The 12,781-nt window shown below is 41.6% G+C and overlaps 1 protein-coding gene across 4 annotated transcripts in view; it reads left to right on the top strand.

Moving 5' to 3' along the window:
* The window catches only part of kdm4b (lysine (K)-specific demethylase 4B), an 87,460-nt gene that overhangs the window by 13,603 nt on the left and 61,076 nt on the right, over positions 1–12,781 (top strand). For all 4 annotated transcript variants that reach the window (XM_084066583.1, XM_084066585.1, XM_084066584.1 and 1 more), the window contains 4 exons: positions 2,147–2,322; positions 6,350–6,464; positions 6,948–7,141; positions 12,522–12,571. In XM_084066583.1, the coding sequence (XP_083922709.1) occupies positions 2,147–2,322; positions 6,350–6,464; positions 6,948–7,141; positions 12,522–12,571 (535 nt within the window). The remainder of the gene's footprint in view (positions 1–2,146; positions 2,323–6,349; positions 6,465–6,947; positions 7,142–12,521; positions 12,572–12,781) is intronic.

The following is a 12,781-nucleotide window of genomic DNA, read 5'->3' as shown; positions in this document are numbered from 1 at the left end:
CTTGTCGCAACTTGCAAACCAAAAAAATGCAGTGGTCTGGACTGACCAGTTGCAAACCGGTGTCATTTGGGGATAATGGTTGCAAGGAGTTGCATTGGTGTGGACTGGTCTTTAGTGATTATTCTATTGATTGATTTTTTTGATTGATATAATTGAGACGCGTATTTCTGGATAAAAAAGAAAAAGTATATATCAACGAATCAATGCAAAAACGATTTGAATCGTTTTTTTTATAATCTATTAAATAAATTTGTCTGATTAACTACTTAAGACCTATTTTATACTTTGTCGTACAATGGTGTTGTGCAAAATAACCCATATGCAAACTTATAACGTGTTGCATCCCTAGTTTGTAGATGTCCTATTTTCAATTAGTTCGATTAACTTTTGCATCCCTAGCTATTGCGTTTACGACAGAAGATTACAGCTCTTACGGGTACATAACCTTATGGCCATGTTCGTGTCAAGGACCCCCAAATTGATATAGTCTGATGGGTGGAAACCTCATATGTCCAAAACCGTTACTTTTCAGCATTAAAATTCCAAAATAGCAAAAGTAGCAGATCTAAAAGCTCAAAACGTGTGGCTTCGTGACGCATTTCGAGCTTGTAGATCTGCTACTTTTGTTGCTTTTCTGTGACGCTGTAGTATGATCAAGTAATTCATTTACCAAAAAACATAAAAAGTTAGGATTTGGAGATAAGAGGTTTCTGCCCAAAAGCATCGATATGGATTTGGCCGCAGACCCCCATCTGAAAATGCTTTGTGCCAGGGACCCCCAGAAGAGAAGATGTTTGTTTAAAAAAATGCTAAATTATTTTAAAAGTTTCCAATTTTTTTTTTATTCATTTTTTTAAATAGCCAACATATAAATGGATAAAGTGACCCCTGGGGGTCCCCGGACCCCACTTTGAGAACCACTGGCTTAAAGAGAGTTTGGTGACAACAGCACAAAACATACATACTAATAGGGCTGCGCAATATCTCGTTTCAGTACCGACCTTGCAATGTATGTACACACATTGTGCAATAGTCACATGCAGATGCGGTGCAACTTAGGCAAATTCAAACAAAAACTAGCAAGGTTTGCATTTTCATGACTATTCTGAACAAAGAAAACCCAGTACATTCCATCTGATAACCGATTTATTGGTAACTGGAACATTCTGTGCTCACAGAGGTGTCATCATGTTGAAGCAATAAGTATAGTAATGAACAACATTTCCCCCTTTGAAATCAACCATACGTATATGCAGAGCTGGTGAAATTGCTCCTGCTTTGCTTTACAAAAATATAGCAATTAGCAATCACATTTTCCCAACATTGTTCAGCCCTAACATACTGTATTATGTTTTTGTCTGATTACACTTCCCTAGTTATTGCACATAGTTTGTGGACTCAATTGCTGAATAAGCAACACTAGTATCTTTCTGTTTTTACCCCCTGTTTCTCTCCAATTTAGTCGTTATGCCAATTGATTCCTCCCCACGTACACATCTGTGTTGTCACTCCTGTAGTATCCTACCAACTCACCTGCCAGTGAGGAGACGTCTCAGTTTAAATGTCAGACAAACCTGTCTGCTCAGACCATGTCACCTGTTCCTATGCAAAACAGGCATGTCTGGAAAGTGACTGTAATCATTTCTATGTCTTTAAAAATGTGAAAGTTGCACAAAAATGCAGAAAAGTACATGCATATACAGTTGAGGTCCATGACATATGATTTTGCATTTCGTAGTAGGGCATCATTAACCACTTAAACCCCATATGGTTGAGCGGAGTCCCTCAGGGCTCTATACTAGCGTCTTTTCTGTTATTGTGAGGAAAGCTTTCGGTGAAAATATCAGATCGACAAGCTCACAACGTGATTCGTCGATCTGCTATTTTCACCGAAAGCTTTACCCACAATACGGATGCTGCGGCTTAATTTACGAAAAAACACTAACAGTTAAAATATGGAGATAAGAGGTTTCTGCCGGACAGCAACGATTTGATGTAGTAAATGTCACTGTTAGTCCAAAAATGTGTTGAGACAAACATTGTCTATGGTTGAGGGCATTAGGCACAATTCTTGAAAAGTAAAAGCAAAGGTCTTCCTCTCCTCTCCTCCCTTCTCTCCTATCCTCCACTCTCTCCTCCTCACCAGGTGATTCCTCCAGAGGGATGGAAGCCGCGGAAGTCGTACGACACCATCGAGGACATGGTGATCCCAGCTCCCATCTCGCAGGTGGTGACGGGCCAGTCAGGACTGTTCACCCAGTACAACATCCAGAAGAAGTCCATGACGGTGGGCGAGTACCGCAAGCTGGCCAACAGCAAGAAGTAAGTCAGCTTTATCACTGCATGGCGTCAACAGGTGACCAGATGCAATAGTTAAAACCAGGCAAGCATCTGTGTCATTTTAGATTTTTGCTATATATATATACAAAGCAGTTAGCAACATACGTTTTTCAAAGGTGTCGCATGCGTCACACGTTCCTTGTGAACCTCCTCGCTAACTGTCAGGTGAACAGCAGCAGCTGGTGACTCCATGTGTACCAGAGCAGGCGTGTGGTTGTTGTCTGTCTTCGGCTCTCTAGGGAATTACTACTAGCGCTCATGGAAACGTCCTTGAGGCACTTTCAGTCAGTTGGCACGGGCAGCAAACAGAGCAACGTTCATACTTCCTTCGACACAAAGCCTTGTTCAGCAATTAGCATCATAACTGGCCTGGAAATGCCTCTTATTTTAGAGACCACATGTGAGGCATATAAAATAGTCAGTGCAGTCATGTCTTTAAAGTGTTGTCTCACAACCCTGAAAAATAGATAAATTCAGCTACTATTTCATTTTTTTACATACATATTTGACATACAATAAATAATATTTGGGGGAACAAAAGTAGAACAATATGAAAACTATGCAAGAAAATTTGAAGTATCCTAGAGATCTCCACATTATCCCTAATGTTCCTATGAGATAAAACAATCACAATTAAATAAAAAAGAATTGCCTGTTACAACAGGCAACAGCTTTGTTGAATAACTTGAATATGAACAAATAGGCATTTATCCACCCTCCCTTGGAGAGGAACAAATTCATCCGTGTACCAATAATCCCCAATGTTGAGTCATGTGGCATAAGCCATGTTGTTATCTACACTCTCCACAGGACAACTGTGGGGGTTGGCTGGCAGTGAGTGTTGTAATGTAGTTCAGTGGTTTCCCAGATAACAAATTGAAGTGACCATTTAAGTAACCTTTTTAATACCTAAAATAAAAAAGAAGGCAAAGAAAAATACCATCACTGCATCAAAAGTAATCAACAAACTATACAGAAAAACTGGTCAAACATTGGCCAAAATATCAAATAATGAGAGAATCAAAAATAGCCGATTTACAAGCTCACAACGCCTCGCACATTTGTCTAGAAAAAAACTGAGGTTTTCAAAGTATGACGTGTCTGTTGAGGCACAAAGAGCATTGCCGAGGTAGTGCAGACAGAGAGGTCAATCAATTAATCAACTTTATTGTCACAACACAATTACAGGTAAAGTGAAACTCTTCTTTATGCAGGCTTTCACGTTTGCTGCTCAAGGAGCAAAATAAAAGAATTGGAAGCAAAGAATGGAACACAAAATGAGCACAAAATCCTGAAAAAGCAGCATGTTAAATTCAGTATCTTGTAATTTAAAGAGGCCCTAAATCACATGTAGTGCATTCAATATTGTGCATATCAGTATCATGTTGATTAGAAGTCCAAATGGAAGTCCTAAACACATTAAATGTGCTTCAGTATAGTGCAAATCATTTAAGCACAGGCAACAGTCTTGTGAGGAGAACAGCCGGTCGAGATGATCAGCATGTACACGTATTGTTGTTATTCCCAGAGATTGGTGCAACAAAGGTTGTAACGTTTGGTATGATCTATATTAGTTTGCCTAAATCCAGCATACAAGTACAAGTACGAGTACTTCTTACTTTGGGTTTCTATTAATAACCACTCTCATGCTATGCGCTGTGGAACTCATTCAATTGTCACAGCATGCGTGCAAAGTGGTACGACTCGGTTGAAACTGGAAGTAACACATTGTCAAGTCATGAGGAAGAGACCTTGGTGGACCTGACTTTTTCTCTCTCACGTTTTCTTTCCGTTTCTGTCGCAAATTAGCCAGTCAAAAATGAAATGGGATAAAGTTCAATGTTATCTGTGTTTGTATATTCATATTTTTAGACTGGTGTTGACTTAAAACGGCAGCTTCCTGCAATGTAGAAGTGACATGTGTTACACTTTGTAGCAAAGATAGTAGCATATTAATGACATATTAATGTCATTGGGGAGGGGGCTTGACTGTCTCAGACAACCCCTGGTTTATTTGTTTAAACCCCTGTGTTTAAACATTATGATCAAAGAAGTTTGCTAGAGATAGATTTTGAGTGACTTAACATTACACACAACATTTTCACTGTCTTAATGATGACTTAATGATTATGTTTTTTATCTCTTCTAAAATTACATCTCTATGAGCTTCGTTGTGATGTTAAAATAAGATAGGGTTGGTAAATTGTGCTTGTGGGTAGATGTGCTTGTGGGTGGGAACTACAAACCCCTTTTGCAACTTGTAACCATCATTTCGTCTCTGTCAGGTGGAAACCTCATGTCCAAAACCTTTCAGGATTAAAAAGAAATGGCAAAACTATCAGATCTACAAGCTCGAAACGCAGCGCTTGGAGATTAGAGTTCTCAAATTCTGCCCATACCTGGCCCGAAAACGTTGGGTCGGGTTTCAGACTAATTTTAGACTAATTAGGTTAATTAGGCCAGTTTTCAGGCCTGTTGAGAACTCTATTGTAGATCTGCTGATTTTGATAGTTTTGTGTGACGCTGTAATAGCCTATAATGAAGTAGGGCATTCATTTACGAAAAAAACCCACAAAAAGTGAAACTATAGAGTTTCTGCCCGACAGCGACAATTTAGTTGTTGTGTGTGATTCTAACTTCTGGTAAAGTAACAAACAGTGTTTGGTGAACTGTGGAGTCAGTCAGTCACTGTCAGATGTGAATCACAAATATTGTTTACTGTGTTGTCATACTTAAAAAATAGAAGAAAACGCACTATGGCAGAACATATAATCTGGCAAACGGGGCCTAAAAGTTGATCCTAGGAATCCAGGGGAAAAAAAGATATTGAGTTGTACGGTTCAAGAGTTATAGGCCAAAACATGAAGTGGGCTGTTGTAGCGCCACCATGAGGATTTTTAAAAAATGTGGGATGGAGGTTCTTCCTTGGCTTAGTGGAAATGTCAAAAGGAATGTCATACAAGTATATGACGAGCTTTAATTATTCATCTTTGATTGTGATTGTTTTCTCAAAGTTTAACCTAACAACAGTCAGACCAGTAAATGCCCAATGTCTCCTTCTATATACTGTACCAATACCCATTATATCTCAAAATGTTCTTTATTGCTCTGCCTGTTGTTATTGGTGAGAGAATTAGACCGCTATACAAAGCACAGCATGGGTTTGTCTCCACCTTCTGTTCACAGGTAGCCACTGCAGTTTTCAAATCTGTCATCACAGTCAGTTTAGTTGGCAAATACTACAATAAATATACACAAATGTAATTATAGATACCTACATTCTAATTGGACTACACTAATTCCTAGGATCCTTAGCCCCCCTGGTGACCCATACAAATGTGTTTGTGACACAGAAATGGGTCTTGACCCACTGTCCTATTATCATATGGTTGACATATCATATGATTTGTAACAAACCAAGCTGCTTGAAAAAGGAGTGCTTGTTTTCTTCGAGATCACCTCCCGGGCCGTGCTCCCCCGTGGCGGGGCAAAGCTCGCTCGGTGGTGCATCTCGTGGCTCAAGTCCCCTTCAGACGGGACGTCTCTGTCCGTGAAAACGAGTTAACCTTTTTCAATCTGACTGGATATCCAATCATACTGTGACATATATTTATTGGGTTGGATGGATAAAAGTTCTGTCACCATGACTGAGAACTTTGGATCATTTGGATTCCAGTGAAGCCAGCATGTCTTCTATGGAAGCATGTTGCGCGCCAAAAATAGCCTATTCTACAAGCTCTTACAAGCTTGTAGAATGGCCTATTTTTGGTTAATATTTTAAGATTAGCGCATTTGAAGTGGTCAAACTAGCAATATGTTCAGAAGCATCTGAACAATATGACTAAAACATCATTATGTTACATATTGTGTTAATTGTTTAAGAAACGGCGCTAGTGTGCTTCAGTGTGAGATTTTATTTTGCTTTAATCCATGGGGTTGAACCAGCTCTTGTGACCAGTGGACAGAAGCTGGTTTCTGGTGTCTAATCTCTCTCTGGTTCTGTGTTTAGGTACAACACGCCTCGCCACAAAGACTTTGACGACCTGGAACGAAAATACTGGAAGAACCTGACCTTCGTCTCGCCTATCTACGGTGCAGATGTCAGCGGCTCCATCTATGACCCGGTGAGACCACGTTTATCGCCTAGCTAAAATAATCAAACTGGAAAGTCGGATTTAGCCAACCGTCGGTTATCTTTTTAGCTATTATTCTATTTTTTTCTTTTTACATTTTTATAAAACGTTGCTGTCGGGCTGAAACCTCTCATATGTATATTTGTAAGCAAACATTTTTAACTCAAAGCTTTACTTCTGGAGGTCCCTGGCACGAAATATTTTTTGGGATGGATGTCCGCAGCCAAATGCATATCATTTTGGGGGTCATTGACATTGATTAGCAATAGGATACATTCAGAATCATCTTCCATGGGTCTCAGAAATTGAATAAAAAGGGTTTAAAGCCTCAATCTGTGATTTCTTCAACTGGTTGGCTTTAATTTAGAACAGATGACAGAAACATGGGGTTTAAAATGATAATACCAACAATAACATCGTTACATTTTCAGTCCTGAGATTTGTCTTTTGCTTCTATTCTATGTGCGTGTCTAGGACATAGAGGAGTGGAACATCGGTCGTCTGAACACCCTGTTGGACATGGTGGAGCAGGAGTGTGGCATTGTCATCGAGGGCGTCAACACGCCGTACCTGTACTTTGGCATGTGGAAGACCACCTTCGCCTGGCACACCGAGGACATGGACCTGTACAGCATCAACTACCTGCACTTTGGACAGTCCAAGTCCTGGTCAGTAACACTGCCGTTTATCTGGGAGCGTGTCTGTGTTCTCCCTCAGCCCTGTATTAACTCTATCCCCAACCCCACCTAGACATCATTTTTAGTTTTATTTTGGGTCTCGAGCTAAAAAGTTTGTGAAACACTGTTCTAGAGCGATCCTGAGTGTCTCCGCTTCACCAGTAGTTCTCAAACCTTTTCATGTCAAGGACCCCCAAATTTATATGTATTTGGCTGCTGACCCCATCTCAAAAATATTCTGTGCAAGGGACCGCCAGAAGCAAAAAAAAAAAAAACGGTTTGCTTTTTAAAAAAAGACAGAAAACTAAAGAATTTTGCTAAAAAAAGGTTTTTCTGAAATATCATAGCGTAGCACGAAGTGAAGAGGTATGAGATTGTATATCTGCTATTTTTGAATAGCCAACATATAAAGTATGGGAAAAGTGGTTACAATGATTGTGATGCTGTATTAACAAATTCAGCTGGGGACCCCCTCGAACTCCCCCCCCCCCTCTAAGGACTCATGGGGGCCCCCTGACCCCACTTTGAGAACCACTGCACTAAACACACACATTCAATCAACTTGGTACCAAACAACAGACACAGGTGCAGCTGTACATACTGTTCACACTCGACACACAAACACACGATACAGCACATACATAATACACACACACACACTCGGTCACACAAACGCAGATGTCCCTCCTCAATCCAATCAATCAACAGAGCACTGAATGCACGTACGCACGCACACTATACACACACGGACACACACCTCTGAGAAATGGACAGATGTAGCAATTTTCCTGCTGAGGTTACATCTCCTGATGACCAGCAGCAAACAAATCTCTCCCCTGAGAGGTGGGAAGAGTTCAGGCCTTCATTTGACACGTATCGGTATTCCTTTATTTCTCTCTCTCTCTCTCTCTCTCTCTCTCTCTCTCTCTCTCTCTCTCTCTCTCTCTCTCTGTCTCTCTCTCTCTCTCTTGCCCCCCCTCCCTCTCTTTTGTTTCTCACTCTCACCTCTCTCTTTCCGTTTTTTGTTTTCCAATTCAAACTTTTTGCTTTATTGGCTTTAAACGGGAAACATAATTAAAACTTGTTTTCTTCTTTCTCACACTGTCACTCTCTCCCTCTCTTTCTTTCTCTCTCTGTCTTTCGTTCTCTACCTCCCTCCGTCTCTCTCTTACCTTTTCTCTCGTTCTCCTGGAGAGAGACGTGCCGTAGTCATGACAACATGGTCCAGAGGAGGGTGTGGATCAGGAGGGGACGGGCTGATTGTCTGATTAGTTTGATTCATGGAGGAACACACACACACACACACACACACACGCACACGCACACACTACAATACAATAGGATTTTGTGTGGTCTTAACCTGGGATTATAATTGAACATGAAGCCCAACAGTACATTAATTAACACTGGTAGCTGACACAAAGACCCTGGTTTTAAATCCAGTTGGAGACCTGCCGTTGCATTCTTCTTTACCCCTTTGTGTGCCCTCACTCAATTACCTTCTCTCTTCTACACCATCCTGTCTAATTAAAAGGAGAAAAAAATATATATTTTGTTGCTGTCGGGCAGAAACCTCTTATCTCCATATTCAAACTTTTTGTGTTTTTTAGTAAATGAATGCATCATCATACTACAGCGTCACACAAAAGCCTCGCGCCGCGTTTCGAGCTTGTGGATCTGCTGCTTCTCCTATTTTTAAATTTGAATCCTAAAAAGTAACATTTTTCGACATGAGGTTTCCACCCGACAGACGATTTGTATCTACAGCCCCGTCAGGAGCACAAGCTTTTAAACAATTATTGGGATTTTCAAAGATAGTGAAAATAGGCGACCTACAAGCTCGAAACTTGCCACATCGTGACACGTTGTGAGCTTGTAAATCGCTTATTTTCGTGCGATAAGATATATATATATATATATATATATGGCTTAAGTGGTTAAGTGACACATCGCTTTCCCTTGATGGCTGACACTTAAAAACGGATCTCTCACACTGATTCCACCTGTAGTTCAGCTGATGATTTTACTACCGGTCCGGTACGAAAACTTAACATTGCAGTATGAGCGAATGACAATGTCAAAGGACGGCCCTTTGTTCTTATAAACCTCAAACAGAGAGGCACAGCGGTAAAGTATCTGCCCACCACCTCAGAGTCTAGGGGTTCGAATCCACCTGGCTTTGTTTGGGGGAGGGAAGCCGGGCAGGGAGGGTGATATTTGTCACTGCACGTACTCCTACGGGCTGGGGCGGCACCTGTCAGCAGGGAGTGTTGGGCGGGAGGAGTAGGACGGAGGCTCTACGTCCTCCCGGTGGGGGCTCCTCACTGGCAGGTGAGCCAGCAGGATACAACAGCAGTGATAACACAGAAATGTGTGTCGGGAGGAATCAATTCGCGTTACAACTAAATTAGAAAGAAAAAGGCCTACAAAGCTAAACAAAAAAATGGAAAACCTCAAACAGAGAGACAGGCAACACTCAGACTTAAAGACCGATTCCATTGTCCTAAAATCCAGTTGCCGTTGTTGGCATGTCAACGTATAAGTGCAATAAATCTACTGAAATCTTATCCAAATTCACTTGTTTTATCAGCCTCCTCTACTAAACTACGCCCGTCTTGATTAATGGCGCGTGTGCCATTTCCATTCGCAACCCTGCTTTGATGGACAAGTTCATTGCCCAATGCGAATGTTAAGCATGCCACTAGATAGTTACGGTGAATCTGGATCAAATGGAGCAGTCTGACACTTGCCAATAAAAGATTATGCTTGCCGTAAACTTTACTCTTGGGGGGAATTTTGGACAAATTAACAGTTGGTACAAGTCAGGTCAGATGATGGCAGTCTGCCAAGCTTATCTATTTCGGCAACCCCTGAGGCAAATTAGTTTTTGGCCGCTAGCTCGCTAGCGTGCTGTCCCTGCGGAGAGCGCCAGATGTTAGGTGCGGCATGGAAGGGCGGGGCAAAGTACTGCAACCAATAAAACTGACCGGTTGTTCCTGATGTCAAGAATTAAGGGTCGTGCACACCAAGCACTATAACTGCATGGATTAAAGTTCTCAGTCGCCGCGACTGATTTCAGTCGTTCGGAAGCATGTCGCACACCTTCAAGATCCTGCAGATCTACAAGCTCAAAACGCGCCGCTTTGTGCCACGTTTCGAGCTTGCAGATCTGCTACTTTTTGATACATTTGTGTGACGCTGTAGGATGATCAAGTAGGGCGTTAATTTACGAAAAAACACACAAAAGTTTGAATATGGAGATAAGAGGTTTCTGCCCCGACGGCGACAATTTTCCAGTTGCACGGGCCTGTTTAATCAACGTATGTTCCTCGGAGGACCGGTAGCTGACTCTAGTCTCCACCGGCTTCCCAAATGACCGGAGGCTGTGTCTGTGCTGTATGGGTCAGCAAGCTGTGTTCTGTTCCGACAGCCGCTGCTGGACCAGTCCGCCTCGTGATGGATGCTTCTCCTTCTGTTAGTTAAGCCCCGTTCTGCTGCATGCATGGGGGCTGCTACCCGCCGTTCCAAACTCTGGCCCACAGATGGCAGTGTGGCACCGTGCATCAGACACATCTCATGTTGTCCCCCCCCCCCCCCCCTTAGTGGGCTCTCATCTTTTATCGTCTCTGTCGGGTGGAAACCACATATGTCCAAAACTGTTACTCTTCAGGATTCAAATAAAAAAAACATCAAAAGCAGCAGATCTACAAGCTTGAAGCCTTCGAGCTTGTAGATCTGCTACTTTTGATGTTTTCGTGTGAAGCTGTAGTATGATCAATTATATAGGGTGTTCATTTACGAAAAAACTAATATGGAGATAAGAGGTTTCTGCCCGACAGCAACTATATGCTCTCTCGTTCTCTCTTCCCCCCCTCTCCCTCTCCCTCTCTATCTCTCCTTTTCCCTCACTCTGTGTCTCTCCCTCACTCTGTTTCTCCCTCATCTGTCAGATGTTTGCCTGTGGGAGGGAGCAGGGAGGTGTTCTAACTCCCCACAGTGCGTTTACCTGAGCTCCCTGGCGGGTTAAAGTGAATCCAGCATGCTTTTAACTAAGGGTTGCCTTTCCCACCAATTTATAATTTGTTGCTGTCGGGCAGAAAGCTTATATCTCCATACTCTTAACTTTTTGTGTTTTTCGTAAATGAATGCCCTACTTGATCGTTACTACAGCGTCACTCAAAAGTAGCAGATCTACAAGCTCGAAATGTGGCTCAAAGCGACGCGTTTTGAGCTTGTCGACCTGCTACTTTTGCTATTTTTGAATTTGAATCCTGAAAAGTAACAGTTTTGGACATATGAGGTTTCCACCCGACAGAGACCAAATGCATATTTACCCCCATACTATCGGTAACACCGCATGCGCATAAATCTACGGCATTGCAGTAGATCTGAAACCTTTTAATTTCAAGGACCCACCCCATATCCCTGAGAGTATACAAATAGCACCAATCCCTGAGAGTATACAAGTAGCACCAAATGGACCTGTAAGGGTCCCATTTGCTTTCATTTCTATACTCTCCGAGTTACAGACCTGTAAGGATTAATTTGGAACTTCATCAAGGAACCCTGGCAGTCCCCCTGACCTCACAGTTCAATTAGTTTAGCCGTCTGCTTTAAACAACTCATTACCGTTGTCAACCACTAGGTGTCCTACTTGACACTCCTGGCAGTGGGCTATAGAAGGAGATGCAGCTATGACATCACAAATTAACACCTCTTCAGGCTCCACCTTAGCCCGTAGCACTGGCCCTAGCCTTGACGACCTTGAAGGCTCATGCAAAGGTTAAATGTGATTTAGATAGCATGTTATTTAGACAGATGCCAGGTTAATTTATTGACCTGGTATCCTATAGTTTGTAGAGTTTAAATGTACATATATTTAATATTATAATGTTTAGACTGATGATATGTTCTTGGTTTTACTGAGGAACTACATTGTCTCTATGCATTTGATGTATTACCTTGTATTCACCTTGCTTACTGTAAATCGCTTAAGAGCGATTAAGAGCGTCTGCTAAATGCCTAAATTGGAAACGGCAAGATTGGTCAAGAGCACAATTGTTTGATGTTGTATACAGATGAATTAAATTAAGTACTTGTGTGCATGCCTGTACAAATGAGCTGTTGTCAAGTAAACATTAACCCTCTACAGTTCACTTAGAGTCTTCTTTCTCTCCTACTCTCGTTAGTAAGTCAAATGACTCGGCTGATCGATTTAAGTTGATTAGTTCGATTCAACTGTTGCACCGCTTGTAGAGTCCACATGACTTCCTGGTTGTCTGTTGGGAAGACTACTGCAGGAGAGCCAAAGGCAATGATCTAAATGTTGTTCACCATTAATTGGCTCTCTTTCCTCTGTTGTTCTCTGTAGGTACTGCATCCCTCCGGAGCATGGGAAGAGGTTGGAGAGGCTGGCACAAGGTAAGCAACAGTTTTGTTTTTTACTTACTGTATGTAAAAGTACCAATAACACAATATAAAATATTCTGATACAAGTAAAAGGCCTGGATTAATATTACTTGAGTAAAATAAGTACTAACATTTTTCAATTATTTAGAAAATGACAGATCTATAAGTTTGGCTATTTTCGAATAGCCAAAGTATAAAGTAGGACTTAATTGGTTTTTAATG

The sequence above is a fragment of the Gymnoscopelus microlampas genome (assembly GCF_963454915.1).
Source record: "Gymnoscopelus microlampas genome assembly, chromosome: 9".
Taxonomy (NCBI): Eukaryota; Metazoa; Chordata; class Actinopteri; order Myctophiformes; family Myctophidae; genus Gymnoscopelus; species Gymnoscopelus microlampas.
This window is presented reverse-complemented; position numbering and strand designations above follow the sequence as displayed.